Raw genomic sequence first — 18,075 nt, forward strand, 5'->3', positions numbered from 1 at the left:
TCTGCATAAATGTTGGTTGCAGCATGCACTTAAAGCAATCTACATGCATTATTTTCTCTGGAAGGTTGGCATAAGTTTGCCGTGCCTGGCATCTTGGCTGTGCATGTGCGTACAAGTTGGTACGGTTGTTAAGAGCTATCTCAATTCAATCAAAACTTAATGGTAAAACTGCAGCATGAACGAGCTCAGTGTTATCGAAACCACTTTTGTGAGATCGTCTGATACAAGCAACTATTTTCAAATTGTTCTTGAAATGCTCAGTTATGAAAATGCCCTGTGATGCCTCTTGTTTTCTTTTGAAGAGCACTTTTCATCCGGGGTGTAGTGCAGTCAGGCTCTAATAATGAGTATCATCCTACGTTTCTGGGAAAGGCTGCAGCTTCAGTGAAGAGGCACACACACACATCATAGCCTCCCCTCTCTTCTCCGTCTCGTTATCGTCACACCAGTGAGATTCAGACGCTAATGGCTGGTTTACACAGATTGTATGATTCTTATCCATTCTTTGGAAATCTACCAGTGATTCTCTCTCGCTCTGGCTTGTCTTGCCTGGATGCCAGTGAAGAGACTGGCTGCGGATGCTGGCTACCACCTCTGAGCTCAGCCTACACTCCACAGCTCTGAATTTACAGTAAATGTTCCCTGCTGCGGCTGCTGCTTCTCTTCTCATGGGTTTATAGTCATTTAGTTAAAGCATTGTTCGTATTGTAACTTTTCAAGCCGAGAGGATTTGGTTTGCAGTATAAAATAAATGTCTCAATGTGTCAAGTGTTTTTTAAAAATCATAACAAGAAAAAGAGGTATCACTATTTTACCTAGCTTAGCATAACTGCTAATATCATAGCGTAGTCAAATTATCTTACTTCGAATATTGCATATTGCACAATATAGCGAACACATACATTTAGCTGTTTATGTTGTACACAATTATTTTATTTTATACTCCTGATGTATGGGTTTGTTGAAATGTCTTGCTAAATGTTATCTTTATCTTAGCATGCTAACATGTCTGATTATACCATGCTAACATTGTCTAATGTAGCATGGTATATAACATCTTTTGTTGTGTTAGCATACTAATTAGCCCTACACAGCTAAAAATGAAGCTACAGGCATCTTTAAATATAACAGATTAATGTGTTTTCCAAACTATATATTAAAAAAAAAGAAAGAAAAAAAAAGAATTTGGATTCAGTCAGTGTTTGAGGGGCTGTTTAAGTCTAATTTTGAACAAAAGCGAACCAGGCTAGCGGTGTCACCCTGTTTCCAGTCTTTAGGCTAGGCTAGGCTAATCTATGCTAGACACCAACTGCCTCCAGGTCCGTGCTGAACATACAGTCTTGAGAGTGGTAACAAATTATTTTAACTAGTGTTTAACATTCAGGGTGTTGATGATGATCAGACACTAGCTGAGCAGGCACACGTGGCCTACTCCATGGAACGGACGTCAAACATTAATGGTAAAGCAGGTAGCTGACCAAGTTAAGGTCGATCTGATTGAGTTTCCATTTTGTTTGGCTCATGCTGTCCGTGCACTTCAGGAGAGGGAGAGAGAGACACGTCTTACTTCAATTTAATCACTAATGAAATTGCCGGTGGAATTTCTCTGCCGCTCTCCGTCCCTTCCCCGCCCTCCAGCTACATCAGCCGGACGTCCGTTTGACGTGAGCCTCCCTGTAACTGTATCTGCTCTCAACTCTGGATGCACGTAGTCCTCCAGAAGCGTATCTCATCACATTTAAGTTAATATAGACGTTTAAACACCACGACTCCGTAGAGTGTGTCTATGATCAAGGGATAAAGTGTGTGTGTGTACCAGGTTGGTTTGTTTGGTCTTCTGCTCACGGTCTCCCTTAGCGTTGGTGTCGCATGGCTGATCATCTCAGCAGAGGGAGGTATAGACAGATCTCATTCACATTTATACGACATGTTAATCTGCACAGACCTGCTGGAGATTGTTTTTCCTGGAGCTAACCCAAACCCTCTGAATGGTTTTGGCTCGTCTCCCTGGCCACGTGTATGACGAGTGCGCACGGCATACTTATTTTGTGCTACTGTCATGCATCGTTTGGCGTGTCTTTTCTTTCCCTCCAACATGAGGAGAGTGCAAGAACCTGAATGACTTGTCCTAAAAGGAAGTCAAGGTCAGACTCCTTGATCCGACTGTCTTAATGTACAAATTATACAAATGATTGAAAAGGATGCAGACTCTCTCCTCGAGGCATTAATGGTGATGCATATTCAACAACATGTTATGCAAGTGGCTTTGACTAGAATGGGAAAAAATGGACTGCGTTTAGACATTTATGAAGCTTCCCAGCGCCAATGCAACACCATAAGATGAGGGAAAGACGGGCAGCAATGTGGCAACAAGACCATGAGACCATGAATGTTAATGAAATTCAATTTGTAGTGGGTGACCTGTTGGCAATGCAAGGTGCTTTGGTACCATGTTGAAGTAATCTCAACCTTTGGGTGATGCAATTGAGGCAAGGACCAATGGGAGAGTCTGATACAGTTGATTGACATATGGTGCTGGCAAAGAGTTCCTTACACATGTACCACAAGGAAGCACTGTCCATGGTTTCCGTGGTTCCTACAACTAAATTCACCATGATGATGGTGGGCTTCGAGTGCCGGTTGAAACCAGATAGAGAGGCGGTATCTTCGACGGTATTTTGATGGCAAGAAGAGCTAGCTCCGTCAATACGTTAGCAAAATGTCTTGTTTCACTCTGAAACTGTTGGCTGTGATGGGCGAGGCTATACAGTCTACAGTCTTATCTAATCTTTTTTCTTTCTGTAGGTTTTTATGAGAGATTTTGTATTTTCTAAGAACAGAATTGCATTAAATCTTTTGACGGTGCATCCTCGTTGTAGCAGAAAGTCACCAGCACTGCACTTTGACAGTGTAAAATGAGGATTCACAGTTTGTTTATTTTTTAAAGCATGTATTTCTTTACTCTCTCTGGAAGTCTTCCATTCAGTCCCACCTAGAAACCGCTGCTCAGAAAACAAGCATCGAGCTCCATGTGAGGACATTAACAAATACAGAGTAGTTCTTAATATGGGAAAGAAGCAGGACAGAGATTATATTAGTCGTTCATTGATGCACTTTAGCTCATGCACTCTGGCCGTCCTCCTCCCTCCCCTCTCCTCTCCTCTCCTCTCCTCTGCAGTCAGCTATATTTTGGATGCATGCTCGCTCTCTGCGAGGCAGAGGCTAATGCAGGCTGCCATGGTTAGCCACACCTGATACGGAGCTTGTCAGCTGTTGCTAGGAGACGGCTGCATAGGCCTCTAGTAAACAATTATCTTCCCTCTCAGCGTCTCCTTCCCCCATCCATCCATCCGTCCATCCATCCATCCATCCTCCAGTGGTCCCATGGCTGCTGTGTGGAAAGCCACTCGGAACAAGTCTCACCTGTGATACAGCTCGGCTCTGTATTGATTATGCAATTAGCCAGCCGGGGCCAGACTCCCAAGGTGAAACGATGGCCCTTTCCAAGAGCTCTTTTTCTCTAGAAGTGGTGCTTAAGAGCTTGTATGTTGATGTCGAGGTTCCAGTCTACACGTTTACCAGCTTGTCTCTCTATGTGCAGTTGGATCCAATGCTAAAAATAAATGTAGGCGCACTTTATGACAGCTATGTTAATGTTAAAAATGGGATTTCAACCGATTATTTTATCAGGCAGCATGTAAGCTCTGTAAGTGGTTGCCGACTACCTGCAGCTTCCAGATGACTCTAACCTCACTAATAAGAGCACAGCCACTGCAAGTGTTTATTTGGTCCCTGCTGGTTTTATGCACCGGGGGCACTTTGCTATTGTAGGTCTTTATCATATGTTTAGTGTGGCCTTTAATATTTTGACGCCTTAGCTGCAGTAAATTTGCAGAGCTGCCTGTGAACTGTAATTTCTGTCATCGTCTGGGACATTTGACACGAGCCGGGAGAGCCAATAACTTCATCGTGGTCTCAAATGTGCAAAAATGGCTTCTTTTTTTTTTTTTTTTTTTTTTTTCATTGCGTTGCTGTGGTGAAATTATTGATAGTCTGGGGACGTTGGTGACATTTTGGCTTCTTCTTCATCTTCTGCAAACATCTGGGTCTGATTTACGCACAAGGAGTTTATTACTTGTTCTAAATAAAGTCTGTAAAGTCATCGAAAGTTATGAATTTTATTAACATTTCAAAGTTAATAAAAAATTTCAACCAAACCTTGGCAATAATTTGGCTCGGTGTGTAATTTCTGAGGAAGGCGGTGAACATTTCATGTCTTTGGTCCTACAGATATCTGTTATGTATGTGTTGTTGCTCATCAACAAAATGTGACCGTGTGATCTGGACAGCTGCCATGTGGAAGCCAGCATGGACTGAATTCAGCTTGCCGTCGGACTGCGTCCTTAATATTAAACCGATCTGTGTTGATGTCGTGGAGGAGGGAGCAGGGATTTCCTCTGAGAGCGCTTTTGTTTTGTTCATTCTGTGATTTCACGCAAGGTACACCGTGTACAAGTGGGAAATAACAGCTTCTCCATAATCATTCAAAGGCTGTTTTCTTACCTCCATGCCTCGGTGAGGGAATTATGTTTTAGCCCGTTTGAACAATAAGTAAATCTTTGGTTTTGTTGAAAACGGGTTCCCCTTGTTTATTTGCAGTATTTTTAAAGCAACACTATATTTAGTGCTTTATAGGTTTATGATTTGGACTTTCTGCTCTGCCTCGTCTCTTGGCTGTTCCAGTCACTCTTGCTAAATTTGAGCATATTTCTGTCTGAGCACGAATGCGCCCGTGTCCCTCTTGTGCTGTCCTCCTTACCTAGATAACCAAAGATATAGTCCAAACTATATCTCAGAAGTTAAAGAGTTCGGATCTTGCAGAGTTGTTGTCTAGTAGAATATCTGAAACCCGTTGTACAAAGCTTTATGTAGCTCAAACAGAGGTTAAAGTCCAATAAACCGCTTCAGGCGTAACTTGCTTTCCACGGACACTAGTATTCAACTAATAATCAGAATAATAGCCCAGTCAGCGTAAATATGATAATGGACTTCATAATGGATAAAGTGGTACAAACCATGTAAATGCTTGATCCAGTCGTTTCTCTCTGATTGGAATAAATCCATTGTTTTTGCACATGGTTGGCCCACATGGGGCAAACATCAGGTCATTTGACTATTTTTTTTTTTTTTTTTACAGTAGAAAGAGAACCATCAAAGTAGCAGTACTAGTAGTTCAAACAAGAGTTTTAAAAGATGAACAACGCTGGGATCGATCAAGTTTAGGTCCGCCTGTAAACACATATCTTATCAAGACATTTAACGTCAGGTAGCATCAATGTACACCGTGTAAACGTAGCCCCTGATCTCCAACAAGCACTTTGAGTTGAAGAATACCTTAGCGTCTCATTAGCCTCCCAGATAACCAGTCTGTTGTGACAGTCAATGTGGCTGAAAGGTAGTGCTGCTGAACGTTGCATAATTATCATGACCTTGTTGTCTGAGTTTAAAAACACTAGCGTGTCTTATTTGCATGCCACCACCCAGTTCTTGTCTCGACAAACAAAATGGATGAGATGCATGCCGTGCCACAATGTATGAAAATACACGCTCATTATTCTCGTGCAGATCAGGGCCACAGACGTAACCACAGCTCTGAGCAAACCTACGCACTTTGAATGGCCTGTCATAGGCCGACTGACTTTATCATTTGTGAATGTGTAAACTAACATTCAAATCTGGTATGTGCTGTCACGGAGACATGTTCAACAGGACCGTGAGCACCTTTTACGTAGGGAAGATGTGAGATAGGTGTGAAATTGCGCACTGCACCTGGTTTGCCTGAGGCAGATTTCCTTTTTGGCACCTTTTGATTTTTCAGTAAAAAATCTGCAGCAGGGCTTCTGTTATTTGGCTTAACCGAGGGTTATAGTGGTTTTCATAGTTAATGGACTCCCATCTTCTGCAGACAGTTGTCAAGTGAATGACGTGACAACCAAATAAAAGTGGGCAAAACGATCCTTTTAAACTTAATGAAAAACAAAGCCACGTGCTGCTGATCATGGGAAGGTACATTTTGTGAAATGTTGCAGGTATTCCAATAGTTAAGTTATGTGTTTTTACATCAGACAGCTACTGCACTTGCACAGTGAAGCTTTTCCTCCAGTGATCGTGCCTGTTTTAAATTGCGCTACAGTCATTTAAAACAACACATTACACTAAGAGTTTTTATTAATTGTTAATATTTTACTAGCTTGGCCGTCTTCGCGCACCCACAAAATATTTCCGACAAGAAGTTGGTCTTGGGTTGCCTTGTTGAGAACTGATTATGCTCAGACAAAGTCCTGCTGGCCCAATACAATCATTTGGATGGGTTTAATGTGGGGATGGATTGAAGAATAACAGCGACATAGTCATCCATGTCATCTGGGCGCCGTGGAGTTAATATTGTTTACAACAAAGAGGGCTGTAATTTGGTTGTAGAACTACCCAGTTGTGTGTGGAGGTATTTTTTTCCTCTGTATTGATTGAAACACTCTACGCCAGACTGGTAATTCACTTATCGGACAAATCAGAAGGATAATAGTTATTTTTCAGGCCTAAGCAGTGACAGAACCTTATCACCAAGGATCTGTTTATCTGGTGGATGCACTTGAAACCACAACTGTTCCCTTCATCATTTAACTCAGTCAGAACTACAAATGTACACTGAAGGTGTATGAAATGTACAGAGGCAGGTCTGCAGTAGTTTAAAACATCAATAAATCAGCATGATTAATTGTAACCTCATAAGTTTTACTGTAAATTGTCCAGCTGTAAATTTTGTACGTGGTGGCCTGCAGGAAATCTGCCAGATGTTCTTACAACATTTAAAGAGAATTGCTTGATTAATGTCTATTCCAGTATTTTAACAGCATAGTTTGAAGGTTAGGTTACGTAGCCTTGTAAAAGTTGATGGAAGAATGTGGGACTGTAGGCTGCTGTCAACACATATTCCATACATGCGTGACATGTCTAGAAGTGAGTCGCGAGGCCTTGCCGTGGAAGCGCGTGTTCGAGTTTAGCCACGCGTTGGTGTTGCCGCGGCCCCGCTGCATCCCCCTAGCTCTTGTTTAATGGATGGTGTGCAGGTGCGAGGGGCTCCTTGTGAAGGTAATTAAAGCATGTCATTACACGAGCAGTTAAATTGTCACTGTACTGTTGAACCTGTTTGAAATGATAATGGCTGCTCGGTTGGAGGCGGTGCTGTATTGCTCTCCAGTCAGGCGCCCTGTTGCTTTGAATCGGGAATCGGCCTGTTAATGTTCCTGAAGCATGCTTATTGCTGCGGTAGCACTTAAGACTTCTTGAGGGAAATTAACACCACGGGAAGTAATTAACAAATATCCAAGAGTCTAGGATAATTGAGATTTAACGTGACATTTCTTGGCAGACATGTTTTGCATAGGGGCTTCGTGACGGTCATGTTTTCATACAAGATGTCCTTGAATAAGTGATGAAAAACTTTCAGTTCTCTTTTTAAATCAAGTAATTTAAACCACAAGTCAACCCTGTTTCTTTCTTGGCACTCCCTCGTCTCTAATCACCTTATTTTTGAGTAAACTAGTTGTTGTCTACACCAGCTATATGTGTGGCGTGCATGTGGACTCATTTGGCTTTTCTATGCGAATGCGTATGTGTTTGTTTTTTTACGTGTTGCATAGTCTTGGATTATGCCGGTTAATTAGCACCGGGAAGGGAGGGGTTTGTTGTATTGGAGGTGCATGGGTAATGACCCTGTTGGCATAGTAGCAGCATGCTCAATGGGCCGTGTGTGTGTGCGCACAGCCGGTGTGCACCAGCCAGCCAAATGCCTTGCCTTCAGTGCGACATCTCTTGGCACATGACTCTGGCAGGCAACTTGCGTGCAGCCCTCCTCATCTCCCGCCACCTCTCTACCCGGAGAGATGTGACTGCCTGTGATCTGTTTCCTCGGCCGCACACGTTGTCATCGGAATATTGGTAGTAAATCTTGCTTGACTTGTCTGATTGACTTTAAAAAACAGTACATAGATGGAGGTTTTAAAGCTGTAAATGGGATGGGGCTTACATCTTTAGTTCGGTAACAAGAGGTTGGCACAATGATTGGAGGTGGCTTTCTCATCGTAGTCCATCAGTTATTAGTTTGTATTAAATTTGTCGAGAAAAAATTCAAAAAAATTAGTTTTTGGTGTTCTTTTTCTTTTCATTTTGTGAAATCCAATTATAAACTTCATTAAATAGCGTTTTCACCTACTTTAACTTTAAACCCTAAGCAGCCACCTAACTCCGCCTGACTCCAACCTCACCCTAACGTTAACCATTCACACCAAGGACTAACTGTGCTTTTTATATATCGTTTTGGAGCTTCTACGTTCAGTACCGGTCAAAAACCGTCCAAGCCGCACTTCCTGCCAACATCATCACCACATATGCAAGGATTTTGCCACTGGAGGTCTTTGATCCTTGCCTCTGAACAGATTGAGGAGCCAGACCACGAGAGATTTACATTTGAGTCCACCCACCCTCCCTCCGAAAATTGACGGGAAGACTCCTCGGTTCATCTACATTTTCAGAAGCTTCTACCCCCAGCCTTTACGCCCTAACATCCTCTCCTCCCCTTGGGAAACCTCTGTGTCCGTGCACTCAGAAGGTGTCTAGACTTTAAGCCTGTTTGGTGTCCCATGCTTTAATCATCCTAAGTATCATTAGGAGATAATGACACCCACAGTTAGTCTAATTACAATAAAAATGCAACAGGACTTGTTAGAGTTAATGAATATAAATTATGGTCCCATCTTTCATTTTGTCCCATTAAGGCTGATGGGACACCACTGTGATTAAATCCAGATTTTTTTTTTTTTGCCAGTTCCTGTGGAGAGCAACGTTAGAAGAAGATACTAGAAGTATAACATGCTGTTGTCCCCAACTTGTTCTTTCGTTTTTGGTGCAACTCAATGCCCTCGCTGGAATAGCGTAAACTCAACCCTAGTAAAAACCAAAAGCTGGGATTGACATCACAGATTAATGAAGATTACATGCAGCGATTACTGGCCGCGGGATGAATCGTGATGACCTCATGTCCCATCAGAAGGCAATAAATCATGAGATGTCAGTGAAAGTCCCTGTGGAGGTTGCTGGGAACATGGAGGTGGACATTCAGGTCACCTCCTGACATGGGAAACAGAAATAGCTCAAGGTCACATAGTGTGGTTCTTGCAGGCAGTGCTAGTCTGTGCATTTTTTTAGGTGCTGCATGAAAGGCATCATCATTTGAAATCCTAACTTTCCCCATGAGGCAGGAATGAGTCGGTCAAAGCTCGGATCTACAACCTAGGTGCACCCCCAGCCCTCCATTGATACTGAATTGTTAGCAGACCGGGCTCTCGCATGGGATTACACACCAGGCCTGGATCTCACATTCTTAGTATTCTTCGAATGCAAACACGCACATCGCCCCACATGCAGAGGGCTGACCCCTCTTTAGAAAAAGAAGCGTGCAGATCCCATGCTTAGTGACCCCAACCTGCCCCGGCTTCCACTTCCCACTGCCACCTCTCTCTGTTCCCGTTCCTTTTTTTTTTTTTTTCATCTCAACGGCCATCTTCCACTCACCCGTCCACCCTTCATCTGGCGTGGGAACCTACACCTGTGGCTCTACCCAGACACCACCGCAAGTTCTGCTTTCTCATTTGATTGAATGTTCCTGAATTCAATCAAATCCTTTGTAAAGCCATTTGAGGCGACAAATGACTCTTGAATGTTACATCATCATATCAAGCTAACCGACTCACTGAGTGCATGACACATAAACACCCTTTTTTTGTCACCATGCCCCCCTTTCTTGACTTGAAAACTAGGATTTCTCTGAGTAAATCCTCTAATCCATTAGGGGACGGGCCGGGTAGGGTTTTGGAGATTTGACTAACAGAGAGGATTCTTTCGTGGTCTTGGATGAAGTGTTCCATGCTGTCAAATGTATCCGACGTGTGTTTAGAGATGACAAAAAAAAAAATGGGCAGGTTAATGAAATTAGGATATTTTCCGAGTCGTAGCCCAGTTGAAGATAAGAGCGGGACTTGTACAAGAGCCACTGGCAGTTTATTTTGACTCCACCACTACGACCATCCTGCTCGGGCTCAGTTGCACACATGCTGACACTAATTGTCCTCGTGCTGACTGTGTCTCTTCGTGGACAATGGTTTTGATTGGAATGGGGGTGAGTTACGGTGTTGGGACAAGGGTCTTTGTTCAGTAGCCTTTCCCCCTTCCCTCCCCCACTCCTCCCCTTTATCCCCCTGCCCATCCATCTATCTTGTTCCAACCATTTGGGCAGCTGTCACTTAATCCAGCTAATCACAGACTGGGATGGTCTGTGGGAAACCAGACTAGTCCGTGGCTTTGCTCATCCCCAACATTACACTGACTCAGGGGACTATTTACTCAAACGTTTACAACATGCGGGCATGCAAGCAAGCAAGCCAGGGTTTTATGTAAACCCTGAAAGGCACAGGTCACGATTCGGCCACCTCTTCTTTTTGGTTTGAGGTTTGATTCTGCCTCACAACGGCATTTGTCTCTTGCGTCGCCTCACCAAACGGGCAGGTTTCAACCCAAGATCTCCAGCCGCTAATGCATGCACTGCCACTCATAGTTTCTCTTGTATGCGTTGGCATACGCACACACCCACCAACATGCTCAGACTGGGGCAGCCAGCCCACCCTTTTGTGGTGGGGGGAGGGGGGATGGGTGGAAAGGTCAGAAGCCGAGCTATGTGTCGTGGGATGATCCACGTTCATGTCAAATAATCCATCTTTGAGGCTGCATCTGTTGTGCGTCTGCGGTTTGGACGGGTTGGCAGAGCTTCCTGCAACAGCAGCATCGCCTGCAGACGCCCTGATTCCTCATCTGTACCCCTTCTTCCCTTTAGCTTTCCACCTTGACCATCTTTTCCACTCCTTCTAGTGCCTTACCTGCCTCATACACCTGCTCTCCCCTATGAACCATGAGCCCAGCTCTTTAGCTCACCCCTATCCCGTCATCCGCCATCCCCTTCTCTTGTCACCCGTGGTCTACCACAATAACACTCCCCTCCCCTTCCTCCCGCCACCACCCACAGCCAGACAAGCCTACTTAATCCCACAGCCCAGCAGCAACCAGCTTGTTGGTTCCCCCAGATCAACAGCACCGACTGACAGACACACACATTTCGCGATCCCTGTGATTTCTCTTTCCCCGTGCTTCATTCACCCAACCGCAATACGTCTCTCAAATATTTGTTTTTACTTCTTTTTATTCCAATTACCCCCCCCCCCCCCAGGCTAACGTCCCATCAATGACATTACACTAGAGGTCACGGCAGTCACACTGTGGCTACTACAACTGTCACTGGTGGTGACGTAATGGGTGCTATTTAGGTCAGCTGGTTGCCTAGCAGTGTGCCCTGCAGCACACCATCAAGATTACTTCTGTGATGTTGGTTAGCTTGGTTAGTTTCTGTGTGTGCGTGTTTACTTTTACTGAAACCAGGATCAGCTGTACCAAATGCTCAAGTCTTTTGCATTTGTAAGGTTTAAGAACAACCCCTCCCCCAGTTTCCCTTAAATGTGAAACCTAGTAGTTTTATCCATAATAAGACAGGAAATAGAAGGGAAAAAGCCACTAGCCACTCAATTTATTGATCAATATGTCATCAATTAATCATTTTAGTCACTTTTTCCAAGAAGAATGCAAAAATGTCCCGTGTCAGATAACTACTATGCAAGTTTATACACTGAACATTTCTTAATTAACCCTTACAACATGAGGTAACAGCCCGAAAACCAAAGGTATACACCAATGCACTGTAAAGCATAACTTGGTGTGAAACAAGATAATCTCCTTAGCCGCCGATTTACCTCACTGTCTGACAAACCAAGGACAAAGCCAGTTGAACTCACACAGCTAATATTGGCAAAGTGACCTTCTTCGTGGACGTCGTACCTGCCGAGGTTGCCTTTTTCCGTCAAACCAAAGCAAAAGATATCCCGTCTTCATCTTTGTTCATATATTCATAGTCAGAGGGAATTTGATTAAGATAGAAAAGACATTGATTGCTGGACTGTCTGGTGTGCAGCTCGTGGTGGGTCGTGGAGCCTGGCTAGCTGCATGAATTGAAGAATTTTGGTCTGATGTCTCGGAGTTTGAGGTTAAATTAGTCTGATTTTCCCGCATGCCTGCTGCCAGCTCTGGATTTTTCTTATTTTGAGGTTCTAGGTTCATCATAGACTAAGGAATGCTGCGTCTGTCTTTGCTCTTAGGACAAACTTTACTTTCATTGTTAGCAGTTAATGTGTCCAAGTCTGAAGTCTCTGATTGTGTTTCTGCGCAAAGGTCTATTTCGGTTAAGTTGTACCTTCAAAATCTGGCTGCATCAGTAGCCTTCTCCTCAGTTCAGCTCCATTATTGCACCAGTCTCGGTTGCCAAGAGGTTAACATGCGCTTTCACACTATTTTATTGCCTACTGAGCCTGGGGGGGAAATTTCGGTTCATGCCAGGCAGTTTGATGTACTACTCTCCTTGCATCCCTCCCTCTCTAAATCCTACCACCTCCCTTGTTGTTTACTTACTGTGTCTTGCCCTCTTATTTCTGCATCCTCGGGTTTCATTTGCGATGTAACTGAAGCACACGTCGCAGTAACTGGGCCAGGCTGCACACAAGACTCTGTAGTAGCAGCAATGGAATAGATTTTTGCATCATCTTCTGTCTGCGTCTGTTGTTTGTGTAAGAGTAGCAGGACTAGACCTAAACGGATCTCCATTATTCTCTCTATCAGGAACACGTTGTGATTATTGGTTTACTTGTCAGTAAATTCGAGAATAATGTTACAAAGGCTTCTTTGTTAAGTAGTGGAGAGGAGATGGAGACAGCATGTCATTATTAGTAATTTTTCTTTGGATTGGAATCGAGCTAAAACGTTGACTGTACACGGCTTGAGACATTATTTACCAGAGTATTGGTTTTTGATTCTTAAAAAGGTGATCGTGTTACCGTATGTTGTTGGATGAAGGGAAGCAGAATTGCCAGTTTGCCTAACCTTTTGCCTGACGAGCCATTGAACCTTCATTTAAGCCTACCTGTACAGTAAAGAAATAACGCAGAGAGATGATATTTTGTCTAACTCATGTTTTCTTTTTCCCTTTTTCCTCCAGCGGATGTACACGGTGATCGTAGAGGCTTTTGACTGGGACAACGACACGCACACACGCAACAGTAAGTCTGCAGTAACCTTTAACGGAGCCAAACATGGCATTGGTGTCCAAGTTCCACAACTACCTACTTCTTTGCATTGGTTTCTTGTTCTTCACCAGGAGACATGTCCAATATGTCGATACTGGAATGTACTGCCATAGACTCCTCTATATAGAATACCTCTCAGCTCCGTTGGCTCCGGCGGTCAGTTCTGACCAGCTGTATCCTGTTTTGCTTTTGCTATGTCCGCTGGGTGGACTCCTGTAAAACCCCTTTTTCCCGTCTAAGCAGTAGCCCAGTCTGGGAGGAAGAAGACCCATTCAGGACTATAATGTCCGCATGTCTGGGTGTACCTTTGATCTGTGGAGACGGGGACATTTTTCACGAGTCTCAAGCACCTTTTCTGTGCATGCAAGCTTGTATGTGTCATTTATATATTGGTCCATACTGTTCTCCCTTGTCTAATCCTGTGCCTTATTTATATGAGGTCATTGCATCCTGTTTTGTCCATAACATCAAACGTGTTTCCACTCATGAATGCAGACAATGGGGAAGAAATAGATTTTGACATCATCACTGTTTGATTAGACTGCTGCATGCCCTGTGTAGTCTCCCGTTTCAGCGGTGATTGTGTAGATTTAGCGTGATTACTTGCGGCGTTCCTGATGAATGTCGTGCCTAAATGTCGCTTTTCGTTGATTTGCTTTCAGTTACTCACACTTCAGTCTCAGCCAAATTGCTATAAAGGAGCAAAACAGATGAGTGTCTTTTTACTGGCACTTCGCTGAGACACCAACGTGGAAAATATTAATGTTTTTTTCATTTCCAACACATTTTTATTCTTTGTTGCATTAAAAAAAAAACCTCAGCTAAGCATGCTGTTTGGTTACACAGATCAAAGATCAGCTGACTTCAACCTTAATGTCATGGGTTCTAGAAAATGTCTGTGACAGATGCGCCTTTCAAACTCTCTGGACGATCACAAGGGAGTCTCCTTATACTGTTCAGAAGTAGTTAACTTCTGTAGGGTCACAGTGAGCCACAGCAGGTTTTGTAACCTTTGACAAGCAGGTGGGGGGTTTAGTATGGTAGGCTTTATTTGTTTTTGCAGATATTAGGACCATGATATTTTACTATTAGAGATCAGAGATTGGTTTTTCATAGTTGGAATTAAAGGAAATCAATTCCCATAGCTTGTAGTTGTCATAGTTGTGGTTAAATGGAGGTGAATCCAGCTTTATTCTGCAGACTTGATATTGCTATGACACTCAGGACCATACAAAACACATTTTCTTTGTCACTGTGTTTTCAAAACATGGCGGCTCTGCAATCGATCAGAGTAATGCAGTCACAGTTGGCTCAGTTTATAGTTGTGCAGTACTGTTCCGTGCAGTGATACAGATTTTGAAATCTGAGAAAAAGAAAGCCTTGGTATGAACGTCTAGGGGGTCAGTATTGGATTTAGCTTGTTAGGATGTTAGAGTGGGGTTCTAGTATTAAATTCATCACGCGCCTCTAGTCGTGATAGAACTACAGCTGGGTTGTGCTAGAATCGTAAATGCGTGGAAAGGTTAGAGAGAGCGTGTGATTTGCTTTCATCTGCAGAGCTTTGAGTTGCGGCGTTTTCTGATTGTGCTTGAACGTGTATAGCTCTTTCTAGCTTCCTAGCCTCCCAATCGATAGTCTGGTTTTCTTTTTTGATCGGCGAATACAGACTACTGCCACCTGCTGGTATGAGGAGTTATTTCCTTTCATGCAGGTTTACAGCGTGTGTGCCAGATGGCTTTCTGTTCCTTTTATCTTATGGTTCGTAATCATAACTGCAATAGAAGCCATCAGAAACAGGGTGTGTTCATTGATGCCGCTGCAGACAGCGTATGACTGAGAGACATTATGATGAACTCTCTTGTCTGGCCTGAGTCAGCAACCAGCCTCATGTCTGGTCCTACGTAAGAGCCTACCAGTGTGTCAGTTTGTCTGTGAGATTCCTCTCCTCCGGCGTCACGTCCACCCCCCCCCCCCCCCCGACTCCCCCCACCCCCCGTGTCCTCAGGAAAGGCAGCCGGCTGTTTTCCTTGTGTTTATCGGGCAGGAAGTGGAGTGGACTGGGCGGCTGGGCTCAGTGTTTAGACACTTAGCAGCAGAGACCGGCTTGGGCCCGGAGCCCATTGTTCTCTATCTGGCAACTGCCGGGGGTTATTTCTGTTATTGTTGCTTAATTCTGTCTGACATTGTGTCAGTCCCCAGCAGAGGAAGGTATGTGTGTGTGCACGTACGTGTGTGTGTTCCTGCTTCAAAATGTCTATGGTGCATTGAGCCCATGGAGAAAAGGAAATCACAGACCCTCTATTTTCACAGAGGTTGTTTTCCAGCTTTAGATCCCACTGTGAAAAAGATTGCTTTTTTTTTTTTATGCTGGTGCAGCAGCAGCGTGCCCCACAGAGGCAAACGGTGTTAAATGTGAGTGTTTGCCTGCTAGAGGCTAAACGGTAGTAACCGCCACGCAGATGTTTCGTGACGATGCGCGCGCGGAGCTGCTCAGATGATATCGCCAGGAAATGGATCAATTCTGCAGACAGTGAATTTCAATGGCATACTTAAAATTCAGTGGGCACTTTCCACACACACACACACTCACACACACACACACACACACAATGTGATGTGATATCAAAGCGTCTGCACGCTGAATGAGAATGCTCTCGGGTGAGTGAGTTTACATGAGGATAAAGCCGATTCCACATCAGTCTAAAGGATTGTGCTTAAAGTATTTGTATAAATCTGGTTAACTTGACATTTATTTTATCCTCTGATCATTTTGATTGGTAGATAATGGCTCAAGCAAAAGTTATATTCATTGAGCCTGTAATATTTTGGCCTCTCGTGGACAGTTTTGCAGAGCAGGGGGCACGCCAAACTTAAATGTGCTTTCTCAGTCTAGCCAAAGCAGCCCCAACAATATGAAATAAGCTACTAACAAAGTGTCCTAAATGTAGTTTAAGTTCCTGCAGGTGATTGGTTTCTGTAAAGAGTGCGCCAGTCTAGAGCAAATACACGGTAAAGTGTGGTAGAAGAAGAAAGCGGGAACAGTTTAACCTTTGTGCAGGGCTCCACTGGTGTTTGTGGGTGTGTTTTGGAAGGAGAAGGAAGTGATTATTTAAAACCGAGTTGAAACAAAGGCAACTAGGCTCGATTGAGTTTTCTCTAAGACGTTTCACCTCTCATCAAAACTGAAGAAGCCACTTGGATTGTCCCATGGATGTCCAGTTGCCTCCTGTTTTAGCATTGTTATAAGACACAGACAGTCAATGTCTGGCTTAAAATGGCTGTGTCCTTTTAATGATTTGATGGTGGATGAAAGTAAATGCCAACATGGACATTTCATATAATGTTGGACAGAGTCCTTTAAGGCTCTTGAAGAGCAATGAAATTGCACCGATGATGCAAACTTTAGTTTCGTTAAACCGAGAGGACACCTTGTACTTTTCATAAATTTATTCACATTCTTCTTTTGCCTCTGTGGTGAAATCAATCCAGATATCCTCACACCCGTTTGTGTTTTCCAGATGAGGAAGAGCTGCTGATCGAGCGCAGCATTCACACCGGCATGATCAACCCCGGTGACCAATGGCAGAACATCGTGCACGGCGGGCCGGTGGCTCGCCTCGCGTACCGCATCCGGGTGCGGTGCGACAAAAACTACTTCGGCAGCAAGTGCAATGATCTGTGCGTCCCCCGTGACGACTATTTCGGCCACTACCGCTGCGACCCCTCGGGGGCCAAGGTGTGCCTGAACGGCTGGATGGGCCCGGGCTGCAGGACAGGTGAGCTGTCTTATTATTTGTGTATTTTCTAGCTTCTCAAATGTAAAGATTTATTGCTTTTTGTTAAGTTTTGGCCTTTTAGCGAATACACGTCGTCATCTTGGGGGTCGATTTTTTTGCGAACGTGTAATTTGACCTTCTGCTCTGCCATAATCAAAGTTTTATAAAGGAATGAACAACAGGACTGGTATGAGTGAATAAATGTGTAGGTGTGTGTATGGCTTATTTGAAAATGTACCAGCGCTGGGGTTCGTGTTAGTGGGTGGCGTCGGAGAAAGTGGGGGGGCCCTCCATAAATCACCCAGCTGACCTTAGAAGACGAAGGGTGAAAGGAGGAGGGGAGCGCAGAGGGGCTGGGTTGTTTTTAAGAGGGGGGCCGTGTCGTACATGCAGGCAATAAAGTTGTCCTTTCCTCGCCCCCAGCAGTGTTCAGGGTGCCATGAATTCTCTTGTTGCACTTGTTAGAAAGACCGTTTTCCTCCTCCTCCTCCTCCTCCTCCTCCTACTACTACTACTACTACTACTACTCATCCTCCTCCCAGTTTTCCATGTCGCTGTTGCTCCACACTTCTCTCTCTGACCTTGTTTGTTTGGGATTCATATCGAAATGGCGCCTCATTAATGTCATGGTTTCTCTTTTTCTCCCGCTCAGCCATCTGCAAGCAAGGCTGCAACCTGTTACATGGCTTCTGCGCTGTTCCGGGCGAATGCAAGTAAGATTAATGGGAATATCTGTTTCCTTCATATACATATATAACTGTGTGTAGCTACAATCTTTTTGCAGCATCCCCTGCCTGCTGCTGTGAGTTCAGGTGATGTTCAATATGATGAAATAAAAGGTAGTTTCTGTAATCAGTAGTCTTATATTTGCTCAAAATTACTCTCGGGGTCAAAGGTGTGAAGGAATGACTGATTTAGATTCCAAACCGAGGCACTGTCACTTGTCGAAGCCTCTTTTTTTTTTTTTTTTTGTGTGTGTGTGTGTTTCTTTCCCTTGTGGGCAT

At 44.0% G+C, this 18,075-nt stretch overlaps 1 protein-coding gene across 2 annotated transcripts in view; it reads left to right on the top strand.

Annotated features, from left to right (window-relative positions):
• jag2b (jagged canonical Notch ligand 2b) overlaps positions 1 to 18,075 on the top strand; it is a 41,849-nt gene that overhangs the window by 3,736 nt on the left and 20,038 nt on the right. For both annotated transcript variants that reach the window (XM_084560762.1, XM_084560763.1), the window contains exons 3-5: positions 13,208 to 13,268; positions 16,814 to 17,071; positions 17,724 to 17,784. In XM_084560762.1, coding sequence (XP_084416888.1) covers positions 13,208 to 13,268; positions 16,814 to 17,071; positions 17,724 to 17,784 — 380 coding nt within the window. The remainder of the gene's footprint in view (positions 1 to 13,207; positions 13,269 to 16,813; positions 17,072 to 17,723; positions 17,785 to 18,075) is intronic.

The sequence above is a fragment of the Chelon labrosus genome, assembly GCF_963514085.1.
Source record: "Chelon labrosus genome assembly, chromosome: 14".
NCBI classification, from domain to species: domain Eukaryota; kingdom Metazoa; phylum Chordata; class Actinopteri; order Mugiliformes; family Mugilidae; genus Chelon; species Chelon labrosus.